This window comes from Bombyx mori, chromosome 9 (genome assembly GCF_030269925.1).
Source record: "Bombyx mori chromosome 9, ASM3026992v2".
Classification (NCBI taxonomy): Eukaryota; Metazoa; Arthropoda; class Insecta; order Lepidoptera; family Bombycidae; genus Bombyx; species Bombyx mori.
The window spans coordinates 663,437-683,467 of NC_085115.1; the positions used below are offsets into that span (position 1 = coordinate 663,437).

The following is a 20,031-nucleotide window of genomic DNA, read 5'->3' on the forward strand; positions in this document are numbered from 1 at the left end:
CTACTGCTTCTGTCGGTTCTGTTCCGTGCGGGGTTCAAACGTCCAGGCGAAGAGTGCATGGGCGTTGTTTAATAAGTCTCATATACTAGCGCCTTTCATCTGCAGTTACTATCGGAACATACCGCTCGCGCCTCTCCTTACAGGCATATCGTGGTTTTTTTTTTCCTACCTAAGCTGATAGCCTTGAGAGCCTATTTCAGCGTAACCTTAACTAGTAGGTGATCTCACGGCGCTCAAACCTGACGACGTTGCTAACACGAACCCTAGCAAGAGCCGTGCTTCGCAGAATCTACCACCGAATCAGAAACGCGACCCACTGAGAAGATTCGGCGAAAAACTCAGTGGGCTGTGTCTGAGGGTTAATTTACTTTACGAGAACGATGACCGGATATACTAGCGCCTTTCATCTACAGTTACTATCGGAACATACCGATAATGGGTGTCATCAATAGATGTCATTGATATACAGGATGAAAAGCGAGAAAACCGAACCTTGTGAAACGCCAGTCTTAATGGTAACGGTATCAAACAAGCCTACAAACGATTATAATCTCTATAATAATATGACAAGAGCATAATGCTAAATTACTTAATCAGTTTACTGACGCAGCGTTGTTGGTATCTTAGGCAGTATTTATATATATTAGTTTTTATTTTACCACCTGTTTCAGTACCCTGATTCAAATCCCTTCCAATACTGATTTCACTTCTCAAAAATGCTGATCATCAAACGTAATTCAAGATATCAGCATCTTAATTATCCTAAATAAAATCAAATGAGCCTCTAATTCATTGCGGAAATGGGTCGTATTTATTTTGAGCGTAATATTCTATCCCTTGTATATATCGTAGAGTAAACAGCGGTTCTCAAATTTTTCTTATTTTCATACAATGTTTACACACACCCAGACGTTGCAGAGCATCTCAAAAGACATCTTTATTAGTTCCTTGTAATGTTTATAATTTTTTAAATCAGTTTCAAGAAGATATGTATTATTGTGGGCAGATTCGTTTCACAAAGTAAACAAAAAATTTCTTTTTTTTCTTCTTTTTAACATCGAAATCGGCAATTTGCGGACTGTGGACATTGTAGCCGCACTAGGCGTATATAAGCGTCAATTGTATTGGATTAACGACTATCTATACTATACTTCACACCGAAATGCATTATTGCTTTGAGGCAGAAGATTCCAGAGTGAAGAATCTAGGTTGGGTCGTGGTACGAACCCAAAATGACTGGGCACAATCCCTAACACATTCTATAACCACTGTACATTGTATTGCTTTAATAAAAAAACAATCAATGTATAAGATCGCCTACAAATTGTTTCTGTTTTTCGTGTTCATATCTGCTGTGAGAAGATGTCAAAATATCTACTCCAATGAATCGAGCCATGACGTGTTGTTTCAAATGTGAACGCTCAATCTTGGAAAATTTTCTAACAAACAACTATGTAGTGTCACAGCCGGGTCAGGACTACCTATGAATCAGATAACTCCGTCCGATGAAAATAAACGCAGATTAAAATCCAAGGTAAACTAAATTTATTTTATCTTGTTCATTCCGTTCGTGTCCGTCTCCTTGTAACGTTGAGTCGATTGAATCCGCATCGGGTTTGGCACATTCTCTAGAATTTTGTATTAATTGTTACACGTTCGTTCTGTGTTTTTATTTATCACCGGCCATCTCGGATTCTGGATCGGCGACGAGATGAACAAACGTTGTTTTTTTTTACATTTTTTGACCTAATTTCGTTTTAGTTGGCTATACTTTATCGCACATCCGTATGTCTGTTTGTGTGTCAATCGCTTTTTACGTTCATTAATTACAGCCCACTGAGTTTCTGGGCGGATTGTCTCAGCGGGTCGCGATTCCGATCCGGTGGTGGAGTCTGCGAAGCACTGCTCTTGCTAGGGCTAGTGAGCCCGTTAGCTCAATTACCCGTCCGGGTGTAGCTGGAATAGATAGCCCCTTAGGCTATCAGCGAAAGCGCTATCAGGGGAAAAAAGCTCATTAAATATTCTTTAGAAGGTATGAGAATGTAATTAAATAATAAATTTCGAATATTTTCTTCGGTTCTCGCGATTCGTAAATATAATTAAAACTAGCGCGACCAGGAACACTTTGAAGTGTTAGAAACATCACAACTAATCTAATGATAATAAAACGACGGGAGATTAAACTGTATGAGTGCTTCACTACATAGTATAAAACAAAGTCGCATTCCGATAGAGGCACCCGTCACGTGCGGACGTGCTCATCGTCCACTCGATCGCCCGGTCTTTGTTCGCCCGGCTTTTGTTAGCCCGGCCATTGTTCGCGCGGCCTGTGTTTGTGGTACATCTGCCGACTAAGTGCTCTTTCTGGAAGTTTTTATTTGTTTTGTTTCCTTTTGTTGTTTCTGTGTTCGTGGTACATCTGCCGACAAAGTGGTTTCCTGCAAGTATTTATTTGTTTTGTTTCTTTTCGTAATTTCTGTTTTGTTGTGCTTTTTCTTTGTCCTGTAGTAATCGCGCCGCATTGCCACCTGTGTTCAATAGAACCGCTCAGGTCCGAGAAGTTGGGGCCTCGCCGCAAGGCGAGTGTTTTCAAGACCCGGGGCCGCCCCACCTGGGTACTCAGCGATCATGGACGCTGTATTCGCGGAATTCCTCCGACTTCGCCACCCACAGCTCGCCTCGGAGTTTTTGGCCTTCAAGGCCAATCACACTGCGAGCCCTCTCGAGGACTCCGCCGCGCTCGCTGCTCCTGCGTCGCCTGTACCTGCGTGCAGAGCTTCTGCATTGAGCACCGCAGCCTCTGTCGTGCCTGCCGCTCCCGTGTCGCCTATACTGGCGAGAAAAGCTGCTGCGTCGTCCGCCGTGACCATCGTTTCAGCTGAGCGATCATCCGCGGCCTCCGTCGCGCCCTCTAAAACACCTACACTTGCTCGTAGGTCGCCTGCACCCGCCTCCTCGTGCTCCGACTCTGACTCGGACATGGAGGTCGACCTCGCCCCCGCCTCATCGACGGATGGATTCACCCTGGTACAGAAGGGTAAGAAGCGTGCCGCGGAGTCTCGAGCTCCCGCGGCCGCTAAAATTAGCAAAGCCGTGAACGCGTCGCGCCCCCGCCCTCAGACTCCCGTTGCGCCCCCAGCCCGTGCCACTCCGTCGCCGCGTCCGGTGGCACAAAATAAAACCCAGACCCCTCCCCCGGTTATCCTTCAGGAGAAGGCAGCTTGGGATCGAGTTTGCCTGGCCCTTAAGGCCAAAAATATAAATTTCACGAATGCCCGTAACCTCGCGAACGGCATTCAAATTAAGGTTCAAACACCCGACGACCATAGGGCCCTCTCTTCTTACCTCCGTAAGGAGCGTATAAGTTTCCATACGTATACGCTCCAGGAGGAGCGCGAACTCCGCGTTGTAATACGCGGAATCCCTAAAGAGTTAGATGTAGAGCTCGTAAAAGCCGACCTGTTAGAACAAGGCCTACCAGTGAATTCTGTGCACCGTATGCACACCGGTCGCGGTAGGGAGCCATATAATATGGTTCTAGTCGCTCTCCAGCCTACCCCCGAGGGTAAGAAAATCTTTAACACACAGACCGTCTGTAGGCTCTCTGGTATCGCTGTCGAAGCCCCCCATAAAAAAGGCACTCCTAGCCAGTGCCATAACTGTCAATTGTACGGGCACTCTTCCCGTAACTGTCACGCGCGCCCCCGATGTGTTAAGTGTTTGGGCGATCACGCCACGGCCCTCTGCGCTCGCGACCAAAAAACCGCGACGGAACCGCCTAGCTGCGTCCTGTGTCGAACACAGGGTCACCCCGCGAATTACCGTGGTTGCCCCCGAGCCCCTAAAATAAATCGCCGCGTCGCCCGCCAAAACCGCCTCCGAGCTTCCGGCCCAGACATCAAAGCCTCGGCACCCTCTGCGTCGCAGGCTAAGCCAGCGTTCGTTCCGGCGGCGGTGCCCAGTGTCTCGGCCTGGGCAAAACCGCTGCCGTACACGAACACGGCTACAACTCCCTCCTCCGCGATTCGTCCCGCCCCCGCGACTCGTCCCTCTCCCGCGACTTGCCCTCCGACCGCGTCCGACAATCTCGCTTTAGCGATCGACTTCTTTCAGTCGATCAACTTTGAGCGCGTTAACGCTTTGGGCGACGCCATTCGCGCTGCCTCCACTGCACAACACTTTATCGCCGTTGTGCAGGAATACGCCGACGTATACGCGTCATTAAATACGTACGTCCTCCCCTCACTCCGCCGGTAATCAATGGCGTATATAAGTAGAATAAAGCCCCTATCCGTAACGATAGGATTTTTTAACGCTTACGGTCTCGCAAATCAACGTGATCAGGTTTCTGACTTTTTGCGTGACCACCAAATTGATATCTTTTTAGTGCAGGAGACCCTACTTAAGCCCGCGCGCCGTGACCCTAAAATCGCGAACTATAACATGGTCAGGAACGACAGGCTCTCTGCCCGTGGTGGTGGTACCGTCATTTACTATAGAAGAGCCCTGCATTGCGTCCCGCTCGATCCTCCCGCGCTCGCTAATATCGAAGCATCAGTGTGCCGAATCTCACTGACGGGACACGCGCCGATCGTTATCGCGTCCGTTTATCTTCCACCGGATAAGATCGTTCTAAGCAGTGATATCGAGGCGCTGCTCGGTATGGGGAGCTCTGTCATTCTGGCGGGCGACCTAAATTGTAAACACATCAGGTGGAACTCACACACCACAACCCCGAATGGCAGGCGGCTTGACGCGTTAGTCGATGATCTCGCCTTCGATATCGTCGCTCCGCTAACCCCGACTCACTACCCGCTAAATATCGCGCATCGCCCGGATATACTCGACATAGCGTTATTAAAAAACGTAACTCTGCGCTTACACTCGATCGAAGTAGTTTCAGAGTTAGATTCAGACCACCGTCCCGTCGTTATGAAGCTCGGCCGCGCTCCCGATTCCGTTCCCGTCACTAGGACTGTGGTGGATTGGCACACGCTGGGCATCAGCCTGGCTGAATCTGATCCACCATCGCTTCCGTTTAGTCCGGACTCTATCCCGTCTCCTCAGGATACCGCTGAAGCCATAGACATCGTAACGTCACACATCACCTCGACATTAGATAGGTCATCGAAGCAAGTTGTAGCGGAGGACTTCCTTCACCGCTTCAAATTGCCCGACGATATTAGGGAACTCCTTAGAGCTAAGAACGCCTCGATCCGTGCGTACGATAGGTATCCTACCGCGGAAAATCGTATTCGAATGCGTGCCCTACAACGCGACGTAAAGTCTCGCATCGCCGAAGTCCGAGATGCCAGATGGTCTGATTTCTTAGAAGGACTCGCGCCCTCTCAAAGGTCTTACTACCGCTTAGCTCGTACTCTCAAATCGGATACGGTAGTAACTATGCCCCCCCTCGTAGGCCCCTCAGGCCGACTCGCGGCGTTCGATGATGACGAAAAAGCAGAGCTGCTGGCCGATACATTGCAAACCCAGTGCACGCCCAGCACTCAATCCGTGGACCCTGTTCATGTAGAATTAGTAGACAGTGAGGTAGAACGCAGAGCCTCCTTGCCACCCTCTGATGCGTTACCACCCGTCACCCCGATGGAAGTTAAAGACTTGATCAAAGACCTACGTCCTCGCAAAGCTCCCGGTTCCGACGGTATATCCAACCGCGTTATTAAACTTCTACCCGTCCAACTCATCGTGATGTTGGCATCTATTTTCAATGCCGCTATGGCGAACTGTATCTTTCCCGCGGTGTGGAAAGAAGCGGACGTTATCGGCATACATAAACCCGGTAAACCAAAAAATCATCCGACGAGCTACCGCCCGATTAGCCTCCTCATGTCTCTAGGCAAACTGTATGAGCGTCTGCTCTACAAACGCCTCAGAGACTTCGTCTCATCCAAGGGCATTCTTATCGATGAACAATTCGGATTCCGTACAAATCACTCATGCGTTCAACAGGTGCACCGCCTCACGGAGCACATTCTTGTGGGGCTTAATCGACCAAAACCGTTATACACGGGAGCTCTCTTCTTCGACGTCGCAAAAGCGTTCGACAAAGTCTGGCACAATGGTTTGATTTTCAAACTATTCAACATGGGCGTGCCGGATAGTCTCGTGCTCATCATACGGGACTTCTTGTCGAACCGCTCTTTTCGATATCGAGTCGAGGGAACCCGCTCCTCCCCACGACCTCTCACAGCTGGAGTCCCGCAAGGCTCTGTCCTCTCACCCCTCCTATTTAGCTTATTCGTCAACGATATTCCCCGGTCGCCGCCGACCCATTTAGCTTTATTCGCCGACGACACGACTGTTTACTATTCTAGTAGAAATAAGTCCCTAATCGCGAAGAAGCTTCAGAGCGCAGTCCTAGCCCTAGGACAGTGGTTCCGAAAATGGCGCATAGACATCAACCCAGCGAAAAGTACTGCGGTGCTATTTCAGAGGGGAAGCTCCACACGGATTTCCTCCCGGATTAGGAGGAGGAATCTCACACCCCCGATTACTCTCTTTAGACAACCCATACCCTTGGCCAGGAAGGTCAAGTACCTGGGCGTTACCCTGGATGCATCGATGACATTCCGCCCGCATATAAAATCAGTCCGTGACCGTGCCGCGTTTATTCTCGGTAGACTCTACCCCATGATCTGTAAGCGGAGTAAAATGTCCCTTCGGAACAAGGTGACACTTTACAAAACTTGCATAAGGCCCGTCATGACTTACGCGAGTGTGGTGTTCGCTCACGCGGCCCGCACACACATAGACACCCTCCAATCCCTACAATCCCGCTTTTGCAGGTTAGCTGTCGGGGCTCCGTGGTTCGTGAGGAACGTTGACCTACACGACGACCTGGGCCTCGAATCAATTCGGAAATACATGAAGTCAGCGTCGGAACGATACTTCGATAAGGCTATGCGTCATGATAATCGCCTTATCGTTGCCGCCGCTGACTACTCCCCGAATCCTGATCATGCAGGAGCCAGTCACCGTCGACGCCCTAGACACGTCCTTACGGATCCATCAGATCCAATAACCTTTGCATTAGATGCCTTCAGCTCTAATACTAGGGGCAGGCTTAGGGACCCCGGTAACCGTACTCGTCGAACTCGACAAAGAGGTCGACGTGCAACCTAACCCATGCATCAGCCCGCTGAGTTTCTCGCCGGATCTTCTCAGCGGGTCGCGATTCCGATCCGGTAGTAGATTCATTCGCGAAACAATTGCTCTTGAGTTGTTAGGTCTCCTTCGGAGGCGCTCGGGCAGTTGTTAGCAAATCCCACCCCTCTTGGCTGAGCCTTTGCTCGCCCACCTGTCCTGGTGAAACTGGAAAGGCCTTCGGGCCACCAGTAAACTTTCAATAAAAAAAAAAAAAAAAAAAAAAAACAAAGTCGCTTTCTCTGTCCCTATACCCCTATGTATGCTTAAATCTTTAAAACTACGCAACGGATTTTGATGCGGTTTTTTTAATAGATAGAGTGATTGAAGAGGAAGGTTTATATGTATAATTCATTCATTAAATATTGGAGAAATCAATAATAAATTACATTTTCCGAAGCGAAGCGAGGGCGGGTCGCTAGTTTAGTATGATAATGAAATTTAAATGATGTACACGGTAGCTAGCATCCATCTGCCTCTGCTGCTAGGCGTCATGCGTCTCGGCTTGAAGACTGGGACTCATAAGACACGAGTACTGTGTGATTAGTGCGGGTTTTTTAACGTTCTCGCTAACGTAAAAGTTATCTTAAACTTGTATGAAGTTAGAAAGTTTGCCTACGTTTGCCGCTAGGGGCGCTGTTCCAACTGCATACAAATTTATGTTAACTTTTACGCTATCGAGAACGTTAAAAAACTCGGAATAAGCACAGAGTTGAGACTTCAATGTGTGTACGACTCACGTTGTGACCTTTATAAATTGCCGCAACCACTTAACATCACACGAGTCGTTCATAGTACAACATAAGAATGATAGAAGTTAAATTATTATTTATTTAATTAAAAACCTTACATAGTTAAAATTTTAATTATTCAGTATAATAGGAATAATTAGAATACTCAATACTGTGTAATACCCATATGTACCTGCACTGGCTTTGAAGATATCAATATTAATATGAGATATAATCTCGGACGTATAAAACATCAGTTTTTTTTTATTGCTTAGATGAGTGGACGAGCTCACAAGCCACTTGATGTTAAGTGGTTACCGCAGCCCATAGACATTTACAACGTAAATGCGCCACCATCCTTGAGATATAAGTTCTAGGGTCTCAGTATAGTTACAAAGGTTGCCCCACCTTCCGAACCGAAACGCATTACTGCTTCACGGTACAAATATGCGAGGGGTGGTGCCTACCCGTGTGGACTCACAAGAGGTCCTACCACCAGTAATTTAATGATGTCAGATCAGTCAGTCAGATCGAGCAATGTAATGACAAAAAGAGCTGGAATTAGGGGCCAATTTAGTGTTATTGAAACAATCATGTCATTCCTCAATTCTATTCGTCACAATCCCAGCGCATCCATTTTTCTGCGTGAGTGCTTTGGGTAACTCTTCGTATCTTGCTGTAAAGACGCTCTGTCAACCATACTAATGTCAACCAGATTCCCATGCGTAGTGGAAATACGCAAATAGTGACTTTAATACGTCCGTGTAACTTCCTTAAATATCATTTATGTGCCAGTTCATCTTTGGCGACAAAAAGTTTGGTATTTTGCTATTAATGTAATTTGCTGATATTTTGATATTTGTCTTATTTGTAGATTTATGTTTTATGTGTGCATGTTTTTATGTGAGTTAATTCCATTTTAAGCTGTGTTTTTGTTTGTCTTGGAAAATTTGATTTCTGTTGTTTGTATGCTTTTCTTTAATTAATAATATCGCAATTGTGGATACAATTTAAATAAGTTTTGTTTTTATGGTTTTCTGTGTACTAATAAAACATATAAAAAAAGGAATCTTCCTATATTCTTTTTATCTTTTTATTTCTATATGACATAACATTATAATATAAAATAACATTTGCTATTTCAAATCTTACTTTTTAAATATTGTGCTGTTTGGTTTTTGGTCAGGAGGAAATCGTCGGACTCCCACCCTGCACTGGGGATGGCGGGCGGGGTATGTCGGAGTCGAACCGACTAAAACCTCCTGTCGCTCAACAACCCACGTCCAAACCCCGCATGAAACAGAACTCATGAAAAGGCAAAGCGGGAGAGTGAAGCGCTTAGTGCGGAGCACATCTCTCCCATCACCCTCTTCTCAAAAATTAATGGTAGAGATAGTTCACGGCGATGCTCGACTTCTGCGAGTGCACCATCTCGCAGAAGGAGGCGGCGGGGCGCGTGAGAGACGCACAGGCCCGCCGCCGTCGAGCGGGGGCCAGGGAGGCGGATCTCGCCCAAGCCCTGGCTCTCTAAGTGTTTCGGGTCTCCCTCACATGTCGGCCTGGGGACCGACGAACGGGGCCTAAGAAGACGACGTGCAAGCTGCTCTGCACGCGTTTTATGCATGAGCATCCGGGTGATGGAAGGCCGGCTATCCTCAACCCACGCTGGTTCTGACCCAGCGGGGTATTCCGTAGGATAGACCATTCTAACCGGCGCCATCTAGGCGGGCTTCGGATAGCCTGCCGACCGAGAGGGCTGGTGGTCGTGGCGCCGACGACCGCCAGTCCGGCGTCCCGAGGGAGAGGGTGATGGGAGAGATGTGCTCCGCACTAAACGCTTCACTTTCCCCCCCTTGCCTTTTCATGAGTTTTGTCTCATGCGAGGTTTGGACGTTGGTTGTTGAGAGACAGGAGGTTTTAGTCGGTTCGACTCCGACATGCCCCGCCCTCCATCCCCAGTGAAGGGCGGAAGTCCGGCGATTTCCTCCTGACAAAAAAAAAAAGAAAAGAAAGAGATAGTTCACATTAACGCCATAGTCGATGCGACATGCGTCTCTACATCATGCCAACCCCACCATCTTTTTGTCCCCTACTCTACTTTTCAATTAACCGGTGCAATTTGCGTGGTAATGGTTAAAAACCGCTCACAGTTGATTTCTATATAATTTGATTCAGATTCGCTGAGTGATCATATTATGAAATCCTTTATATAACAACATGATCGCGATTCATGGTTTTGATCCAAAAAGAAATTGAATAACTCAGAGTTGGGAACAACTTTAATACGACAGGCGATTATTACGATGGGCACTAACATTCTGCACAATCGTTGGCACTTAAGAGTAAATTTAAATCAGCAGCACTGTAAATTGTGCTTATTATTGGCTATAAGGCAATTCTCTACTCTTTTCAATGTTAACGTATTAACTTTAGATTTGGTTTTGAGAAGTATTCAAGCGACTATTGGCCGGTTGCTGAAAGATTTTTTTTTACTATCTTTTTTTTTTTTTTTTTTTTATGATTGAAAGTTTACTGGTGGCCCGAAGGCCTTTCCAGTTTCACCAGGACAGGTGGGCGAGCAAAGGCTCAGCCAAGAGGGGTGGGATTTGCTAACAACTGCCCGAGCGCCTCCGAAGGAGACCTAACAACTCAAGAGCAATTGTTTCGCGAATGAATCTACTACCGGATCGGAATCGCGACCCGCTGAGAAGATCCGGCGAGAAACTCAGCGGGCTGATGCATGGGTTAGGTTGCACGTCGACCTCTTTGTCGAGTTCGACGAGTACGGTTACCGGGGTCCCTAAGCCTGCCCCTAGTATTAGAGCTGAAGGCATCTAATGCAAAGGTTATTGGATCTAATGGATCCGTAAGGACGTGTCTAGGGCGTCGACGGTGACTGGCTCCTGCATGATCAGGATTCGGGGAGTAGTCAGCGGCGGCAACGATAAGGCGATTATCATGACGCATAGCCTTATCGAAGTATCGTTCCGACGCTGACTTCATGTATTTCCGAATTGATTCGAGGCCCAGGTCGTCGTGTAGGTCAACGTTCCTCACGAACCACGGAGCCCCGACAGCTAACCTGCAAAAGCGGGATTGTAGGGATTGGAGGGTGTCTATGTGTGTGCGGGCCGCGTGAGCGAACACCACACTCGCGTAAGTCATGACGGGTGTTATGCAAGTTTTGTAAAGTGTCACCTTGTTCCGAAGGGACATTTTACTCCGCTTACAGATCATGGGGTAGAGTCTACCGAGAATAAACGCGGCACGGTCACGGACTGATTTTATATGCGGGCGGAATGTCATCGATGCATCCAGGGTAACGCCCAGGTACTTGACCTTCCTAGCCCAGGGTATGGGTTGTCTAAAGAGAGTAATCGGGGGTGTGAGATTCCTCCTCCTAATCCGGGAGGAAATCCGTGTGGAGCTTCCCCTCTGAAATAGCACCGCAGTACTTTTCGCTGGGTTGATGTCTATGCGCCATTTTCGGAACCACTGTCCTAGGGCTAGGGCTGCGCTCTGAAGCTTCTTCGCGATTAGGGACTTATTTCTACTAGAATAGTAAACAGTCGTGTCGTCGGCGAATAAAGCTAAATGGGTCGGCGGCGACCGGGGAATATCATTGACGAATAAGCTAAATAGGAGGGGTGAGAGGACAGAGCCTTGCGGGACTCCAGCTGTGAGAGGTCGTGGGGAGGAGCGGGTTCCCTCGACTCGATATCGAAAAGAGCGGTTCGACAAGAAGTCCCGTATGATGAGCACGAGACTATCCGGCACGCCCATGTTGAATAGTTTGAAAATCAAACCATTGTGCCAGACTTTGTCGAACGCTTTTGCGACGTCGAAGAAGAGAGCTCCCGTGTATAACGGTTTTGGTCGATTAAGCCCCACAAGAATGTGCTCCGTGAGGCGGTGCACCTGTTGAACGCATGAGTGATTTGTACGGAATCCGAATTGTTCATCGATAAGAATGCCCTTGGATGAGACGAAGTCTCTGAGGCGTTTGTAGAGCAGACGCTCGTACAGTTTGCCTAGAGACATGAGGAGGCTAATCGGGCGGTAGCTCGTCGGATGATTTTTTGGTTTACCGGGTTTATGTATGCCGATAACGTCCGCTTCTTTCCACACCGCGGGAAAGATACAGTTCGCCATAGCGGCATTGAAAATAGATGCCAACATCACGATGAGTTGGACGGGTAGAAGTTTAATAACGCGGTTGGATATACCGTCGGAACCGGGAGCCTTGCGAGGACGTAGGTCTTTGATCAAGTCTTTAACTTCCATCGGGGTGACGGGTGGTAACGCATCAGAGGGTGGCAAGGAGGCTCTGCGTTCTACCTCACTGTCTACTAATTCTACATGAACAGGGTCCACGGATTGAGTGCTGGGTGTGCACTGGGTTTGCAATGTATCGGCCAGCAGCTCTGCTTTTTCGTCATCATCAAACGCCGCGAGTCGGCCTGAGGGGCCTACGAGGGGGGGCATAGTTACTACCGTATCCGATTTGAGAGTACGAGCTAAGCGGTAGTAAGACCTTTGGGAGGGCGCGAGTCCTTCTAAGAAATCAGACCATCTGGCATCTCGGACTTCGGCGATGCGAGACTTTACGTCGCGTTGTAGGGCACGCATTCGAATACGATTTTCCGCGGTAGGATACCTGTCGTAGGCGCGTATCGAGGCGTTCTTAGCTCTAAGGAGTTCCCTAATATCGTCGGACAATTTGAAGCGGTGAAGGAATTCCTCCGCTATAACTTGTTTCGATGACCTATCTAATGTCGAGGTGATGTGTGACGTTAAGATGTCTATGGCTTCAGCGGTATCCTGAGGAGACGGGATAGAGTCCGGGTTAAACGGGAGCGATGGTGGATCAGATTCAGCCAGGCTGATGCCCAGCGTGTGCCAATCCACCACAGTCCTCGTGACGGGAACGGAATCGGGAGCGCGACCGAGCTTCATAACGACGGGACGGTGGTCTGAATCTAACTCTGAAACTACTTCGATCGAGTGTAAGCGCAGAGTTACGTTTTTTAATAACGCTATGTCGAGTATATCCGGGCGATGCGCGATATTTAGCGGGTAGTGAGTCGGGGTTAGCGGAGCGACGATATCGAAGGCGAGATCATCGACTAACGCGTCAAGCCGCCTGCCATTCGGGGTTGTGGTGTGTGAGTTCCACCTGATGTGTTTACAATTTAGGTCGCCCGCCAGAATGACAGAGCTCCCCATACCGAGCAGCGCCTCGATATCACTGCTTAGAACGATCTTATCCGGTGGAAGATAAACGGACGCGATAACGATCGGCGCGTGTCCCGTCAGTGAGATTCGGCACACTGATTCTTCGATATTAGCGAGCGCGGGAGGATCGAGCGGGACGCAATGCAGGGCTCTTCTATAGTAAATGACGGTACCACCACCACGGGCAGAGAGCCTGTCGTTCCTGACCATGTTATAGTTCGCGATTTTAGGGTCACGGCGCGCGGGCTTAAGTAGGGTCTCCTGCACTAAAAAGATATCAATTTGGTGGTCACGCAAAAAGTCAGAAACCTGATCACGTTGATTTGCGAGACCGTAAGCGTTAAAAAATCCTATCGTTACGGATAGGGGCTTTATTCTACTTATATACGCCATTGATTACCGGCGGAGTGAGGGGAGGACGTACGTATTTAATGACGCGTATACGTCGGCGTATTCCTGCACAACGGCGATAAAGTGTTGTGCAGTGGAGGCAGCGCGAATGGCGTCGCCCAAAGCGTTAACGCGCTCAAAGTTGATCGACTGAAAGAAGTCGATCGCTAAAGCGAGATTGTCGGACGCGGTCGGAGGGCAAGTCGCGGGAGAGGGACGAGTCGCGGGGGCGGGACGAATCGCGGAGGAGGGAGTTGTAGCCGTGTTCGTGTACGGCAGCGGTTTTGCCCAGGCCGAGACACTGGGCACCGCCGCCGGAACGAACGCTGGCTTAGCCTGCGACGCAGAAGGTGCCGAGGCTTTGATGTCTGGGCCGGAAGCTCGGAGGCGGTTTTGGCGGGCGACGCGGCGATTTATTTTAGGGGCTCGGGGGCAACCACGGTAATTCGCGGGGTGACCCTGTGTTCGACACAGGACGCAGCTAGGCGGTTCCGTCGCGGTTTTTTGGTCGCGAGCGCAGAGGGCCGTGGCGTGATCGCCCAAACACTTAACACATCGGGGGCGCGCGTGACAGTTACGGGAAGAGTGCCCGTACAATTGACAGTTATGGCACTGGCTAGGAGTGCCTTTTTTATGGGGGGCTTCGACAGCGATACCAGAGAGCCTACAGACGGTCTGTGTGTTAAAGATTTTCTTACCCTCGGGGGTAGGCTGGAGAGCGACTAGAACCATATTATATGGCTCCCTACCGCGACCGGTGTGCATACGGTGCACAGAATTCACTGGTAGGCCTTGTTCTAACAGGTCGGCTTTTACGAGCTCTACATCTAACTCTTTAGGGATTCCGCGTATTACAACGCGGAGTTCGCGCTCCTCCTGGAGCGTATACGTATGGAAACTTATACGCTCCTTACGGAGGTAAGAAGAGAGGGCCCTATGGTCGTCGGGTGTTTGAATCTTAATTTGAATGCCGTTCGCGAGGTTACGGGCATTCGTGAAATTTATATTTTTGGCCTTAAGGGCCAGGCAAACTCGATCCCAAGCTGCCTTCTCCTGAAGGATAACCGGGGGAGGGGTCTGGGTTTTATTTTGTGCCACCGGACGCGGCGACGGAGTGGCACGGGCTGGGGGCGCAACGGGAGTCTGAGGGCGGGGGCGCGACGCGTTCACGGCTTTGCTAATTTTAGCGGCCGCGGGAGCTCGAGACTCCGCGGCACGCTTCTTACCCTTCTGTACCAGGGTGAATCCATCCGTCGATGAGGCGGGGGCGAGGTCGACCTCCATGTCCGAGTCAGAGTCGGAGCACGAGGAGGCGGGTGCAGGCGACCTACGAGCAAGTGTAGGTGTTTTAGAGGGCGCGACGGAGGCCGCGGATGATCGCTCAGCTGAAACGATGGTCACGGCGGACGACGCAGCAGCTTTTCTCGCCAGTATAGGCGACACGGGAGCGGCAGGCACGACAGAGGCTGCGGTGCTCAATGCAGAAGCTCTGCACGCAGGTACAGGCGACGCAGGAGCAGCGAGCGCGGCGGAGTCCTCGAGAGGGCTCGCAGTGTGATTGGCCTTGAAGGCCAAAAACTCCGAGGCGAGCTGTGGGTGGCGAAGTCGGAGGAATTCCGCGAATACAGCGTCCATGATCGCTGAGTACCCAGGTGGGGCGGCCCCGGGTCTTGAAAACACTCGCCTTGCGAGGCCCCAACTTCTCGGACCTGAGCGGTTCTCTTGAACACAGGTGGCAATGCGGCGCGATTACTACAGGACAAAGAAAAAGCACAACAAAACAGAAATTACGAAAAGAAACAAAACAAATAAATACTTGCAGGAAACCACTTTGTCGGCAGATGTACCACGAACACAAAAACAACAAAAGGAAACAAAACAAATAAAAACTTCCAGAAAGAGCACTTAGTCGGCAGATGTACCACAAACACAGGCCGCGCGAACAATGGCCGGGCTAACAAAAGCCGGGCGAACAAAGACCGGGCGATCGAGTGGACGATGAGCACGTCCGCACGTGACGGGTGCCTCTATCGGAATGATTTTACTATCTAAGCTGATAGCCTTGAGAGGCTATATCAGCGTCGCCTTAACTAGTAGGTAAGCTCACGGGGCTCGAACCTGGCGACGTTGCTAACACGAACCCTAGCAAGAGTCGTGCTTCGCAGAATCTACCACCGGATCGGAAACGCGACCCACTGAGAACATCCGGCGAGAAACTCCGTGGGCTATGCCTAAGGGTTAATTTACTCGTCGAGCCCTTCGTCGCAAGCGACGGGTTCGACGAGAACGATGACCGGTGCTGAAAGAATGCGTTCCGTGTCGAACTGTAACTGTGTTTGAGGATGTATAGTAGCTATGTAGCTTTCTGTTTACGCTTAAAATATTTTTCAGTTTATTCGAACTACCAACGAAACGTCAGTACAAAACAAATGTTTTCACGGATGTCGGACATTTTACTGGTGGTAGGACCTCTTGCGAGTCCGCGCGCGTAGGTACCAACACCCCGCCTATTTCTGCCGTGAAGCAGTAATGCGTTTCGGCTTGAAGGGTGAGGCAGCCGTTGTAACTATACTTGAGACCTTAGAACTTATATCTCAAGGTGGGTGGAGCATTTACGTTGTAGATGTCTATGGGCTCCAGTAAATACTTAATACCAGGTGGGCTATGAGCTCGTCCACCCATCTAAGCAATAAAAAAAAGCAGAAACTGGGATATCCGATCCTTCTGGATTCTGTGTACCTACCGGAAAAATACACAAGACGGAGAAGAAACAAACAAGTGCATCCAAACTCTGGATTCCAAATAGAAATAACAAAGATTCTTTTGTTTTCCACTGCTTTGAATGTCATCATTCAAACGACAAATATTACGGCTGTTTAGTTTTGGCTTAGAATAGCATCACCCCATCTCATCCCGCAGGTCAGAAAAATGGATTCACCAGAATATAGACATCGGCGTTCTCTGGGTATAATACCACCGTACTGAGATCGCATATCAGCATTTACTACTGGTAGGGAGGATTGTAATCCCACACGAGTAGGTACCGACCACCATTCTGCCTATTTCGGAAGCGAAGTAAGTTCTCATAGGTTCCGGTTTGAAGGGTGGGACAACTGTTGTAGTATACAAATGAGACTTAGACCTCATGTCTCAAGGCAGGCGACAGGATTCGCGATCTGATATCCATTGGCGCCGGTAATCACTTACCATCAGCTCAGCCGTAAACAGTCACAAGTTTACGCAATAAAATAAAAATAAAAGAACAGAGGTGAAAGTATACCAGCAAGAATTCATACGAAAGAGCACGACGCCACTGAATAAATTAAATAAAATCTCAGATTACAGAATGGTAATAAATTTTATACGAATTCATTTTAGAAATTTTAATTATCTACTTTGTTGCCAATAATAGTATAGTTTACGCCGTCTGATCTTTATTTGTTAAATAAAATAGATGTATGATTTTTTTTAAATGCGAAACTCAAATAAACTTGAACTGCTGAGCTGATGGTAAGACCTTTTGTGAGTTTCCACGGGTTGGTGACACCACTCTGCCTATTTCAGCTGTAAAGCAGTAATGCGTTTAGGATTAAAAGTGGGGCAGCCGTTGTAACTATACTGAGACCTTAGGACTCATATCTCAAATTGGGCGGCGGCATTTACGTTATAGATGTCTATGGGCTCCGGTAACCACTTAACATCAGGTAGGCTGTGAGCTCGTCCAGCCAACTATGCTATAAGAAAATAAAGGAAGCTTCCATAGACGTTTACCTACCATCAGTCAATTTCCAACTCTCAACAAATAGTGCATGTGTGAGATAAACACGGCATACCTAATCGTATAAATACGAATAGGTCAGTGCCACGGCACGGGCGCTTCGGTCCAAGCACAGGGCAGTTCTAAATGAATTGAACTATTTCAATAAGGTTTTGTAGTTTTCAAACTTCTCGGGGGCTTTGTTCAATTAACAGAAATTGAACACAATACATAGAGCCTGTATTTGGAATCAGGATATCATTTAGGAGTTCAATCATGTGGGACTTAAGCGATCTACTTGGACACTGTACAAATTTTTCATGTGGCAGCAATAACTTTCTCTTGTTTTGAGGACAAAACAATTACTAGAAATTATTGCCTACGAATTCAGAATGTTATGAAGTTGTTCTTTGGACCACATTTTGGTCTATTTTTTCCCGTTGTATATCTCTAGGAATTTATGCGATCAGATGCTGTTCATCTTGAGAAGTAACGCGGCGTAAATCTTGAATCCAGCGCTCGAATATTTAGCACATATTTGTAATTTAAATAAATGTAGGTGTAGGAATCTGCGAGACACCTAGCAATGCTAATATTGTTGGGAATTTTAGGTTAATCTGACAAGGAATGCTTCTTTTTAAAACTTAATTCGAAGCGAGACACATTGGTACTGGTGGAAGGGCGCCTTGTGAGCCTACACACTGCCTATTTCTACCGGGAAGCAGTAATGCGTTTCGGTTTAAAGGACGGGGCGACCGTTATAAATGTATGTTTATATCAGCAGAGCATGAGTGCGTCAAACATTATACTAATATTGACATTGATTACCTACTAATAATAAACTATTTCGACATTCACTCAGCAAAGGAAAGTTATGTTTTTGCTGCTATTAAGAAAATCCATTGAAATTACCTAAATTTTTAATTATTCTTTGTATTAAAGGCAGATATCGTGGCTTTGGATGTTATCCAATAGAAACATTTGTAGCTGGGTTAATTTTCGTGAGTATTTCTCGAACACTAAGTTACCAGGCGATCGGGGACTATTTTTGTTTGAGTAGAAAGCGTTTTATGACGACAATGCTATCAAGGCTGACGAATTGTAACGCTAAAGTATTTTGCAGTACGAGTACTCCACGCGCTCTCGGAAATAGAACAATATGCTTCAAGGAATCTGAAGTCTCAAAATTTTAAGGCAATCGTAACAAAATGTGTTTAGGATCAATCCTGTGACTGTCTGTGTATTAAGTTTTTTTTTAAATAGATTAACTTCTTCGATTTACTATTATCATTTTTAATTATTCCAGTGGTAAATGAAACTGTTTTGCGAGATTGTTTGTTTACATTGTAAATGCAACTATTATATGCATTGCTTGTAAAGACTCAAATTATTATTTGCATTTTAACAGAGACATAAAAGTCTTGACATGAGTACTTATACATTTAGGACATAATTTTTAAGAGCCGTATGTATTGTGTTTAATAAAGATTAAATAATTTTAGTAGGAACGTCCTAGAGATGATAGTTCGAGTCGAGCCAAAATTGTAATGTTGCAGGTGTCGGGCGACGCGCTCAGAGCGCCGACGCCGCTCCACGGCTCCTCGCGAGGAATGCGACACCTCAGCCGGGAGTCAGACTCGGTCTCGGCGCGGCGACAAATGAAAACACTCAGAACTCCGATATCACGCAACAGAGTTTATTTCAGCGGCTCACGGCGCGAGCGTAGGCGCCCCGACCTCGGGCCGGGGGAAAACGAGCCTCGGAACCATTTTAGGCGGCGCCGGCGAGCGCAGCGGCCGGGTCAAGTTTTATTGTCTCCGTGGGCATATTGCATAATGACGTTCTGGCCGCGAGCCAGCCACTTACACCAGTAGACCGCGACGAAGTCCTTTTCGGCCAGTACCCGGTCGAGCTGCTTGGCTGTGACCTCCTCGATGCGGGGCTCGTGTCGCGGGGGCGGGGGCGCGGGCGCGGAGGGCGACTTCCTCGCGGCGGCGGCGGCGAGCAGCAACACTGCCGCCAGAATGACCGGCCACCGAGCCATGCTGAGGGCGCGCGCGGACTGACCGCCGCCCGCCCTGCGCCGGCGCACCGCCTCGTCCGCGCCGCCTTCGTCCCGCGCATGCGCACGACGACCACGCCGTTACTGATACATCCCATCCCTGACGCTGCGTCTCGTCTCACAGTCCAAGTGCTCTGATCGTACCCTCCTGCTCGCCTCTTACATTACTAAATGAGCTTCGATTATTTGTAAATTATTACAACTTTGTCAACATCCTTTGAACGAAACAACCGTAAATATTAAACGTAAAGCACTAAAGTGTGTCCAACAATATCTTGAGACGCCAAACTCGAAATGAAAGACAACAATTCATTTAAAAATATATTTTATATTAATCTTCAATGTATAATGCTTCGTTTGAAACTTTTAAATCAAAATCATACGAAATAAACACATGTACGTTATGTAGGTTATGTAGGTACCTATTATTCATTTTTTGTGCCTTGATCCATTCGTAAGTATTATGACAGCACCTATCACAAAAAGAGGAAGTCTTCGTCGACAACCGTTTGCCAATCGTCAACAGTTTAACAGTATTCATTCGTGAGCACGCTTCACATAAAACATTGAAGTCGTCGTGACCTAAAGGATAAGACATCCGGTGCATTCGTGTTGAGCCGAATGTACCGGTGTTCGAATCTCAGGCGGGTACCAATTTTTCTAATGAATTACGTACTTTTTTTTTTTTTTTT

At 48.0% G+C, this 20,031-nt stretch overlaps 1 protein-coding gene across 3 annotated transcripts in view; it reads right to left on the reverse strand.

The window, feature by feature from the left end:
* Window positions 1-19,359, reverse strand: part of LOC101735409 (uncharacterized) — a 53,612-nt gene extending 34,253 nt beyond the window's left edge. For all 3 annotated transcript variants that reach the window (XM_021353272.3, XM_021353271.3, XM_062669994.1), the window contains exon 1: window positions 19,144-19,359. In XM_021353272.3, the coding sequence (XP_021208947.1) occupies window positions 19,144-19,321 (178 nt within the window). In that variant the 5' untranslated portion in view covers window positions 19,322-19,359. The remainder of the gene's footprint in view (window positions 1-19,143) is intronic.
* Between the last annotated feature and the right edge of the window lie 672 nt (window positions 19,360-20,031).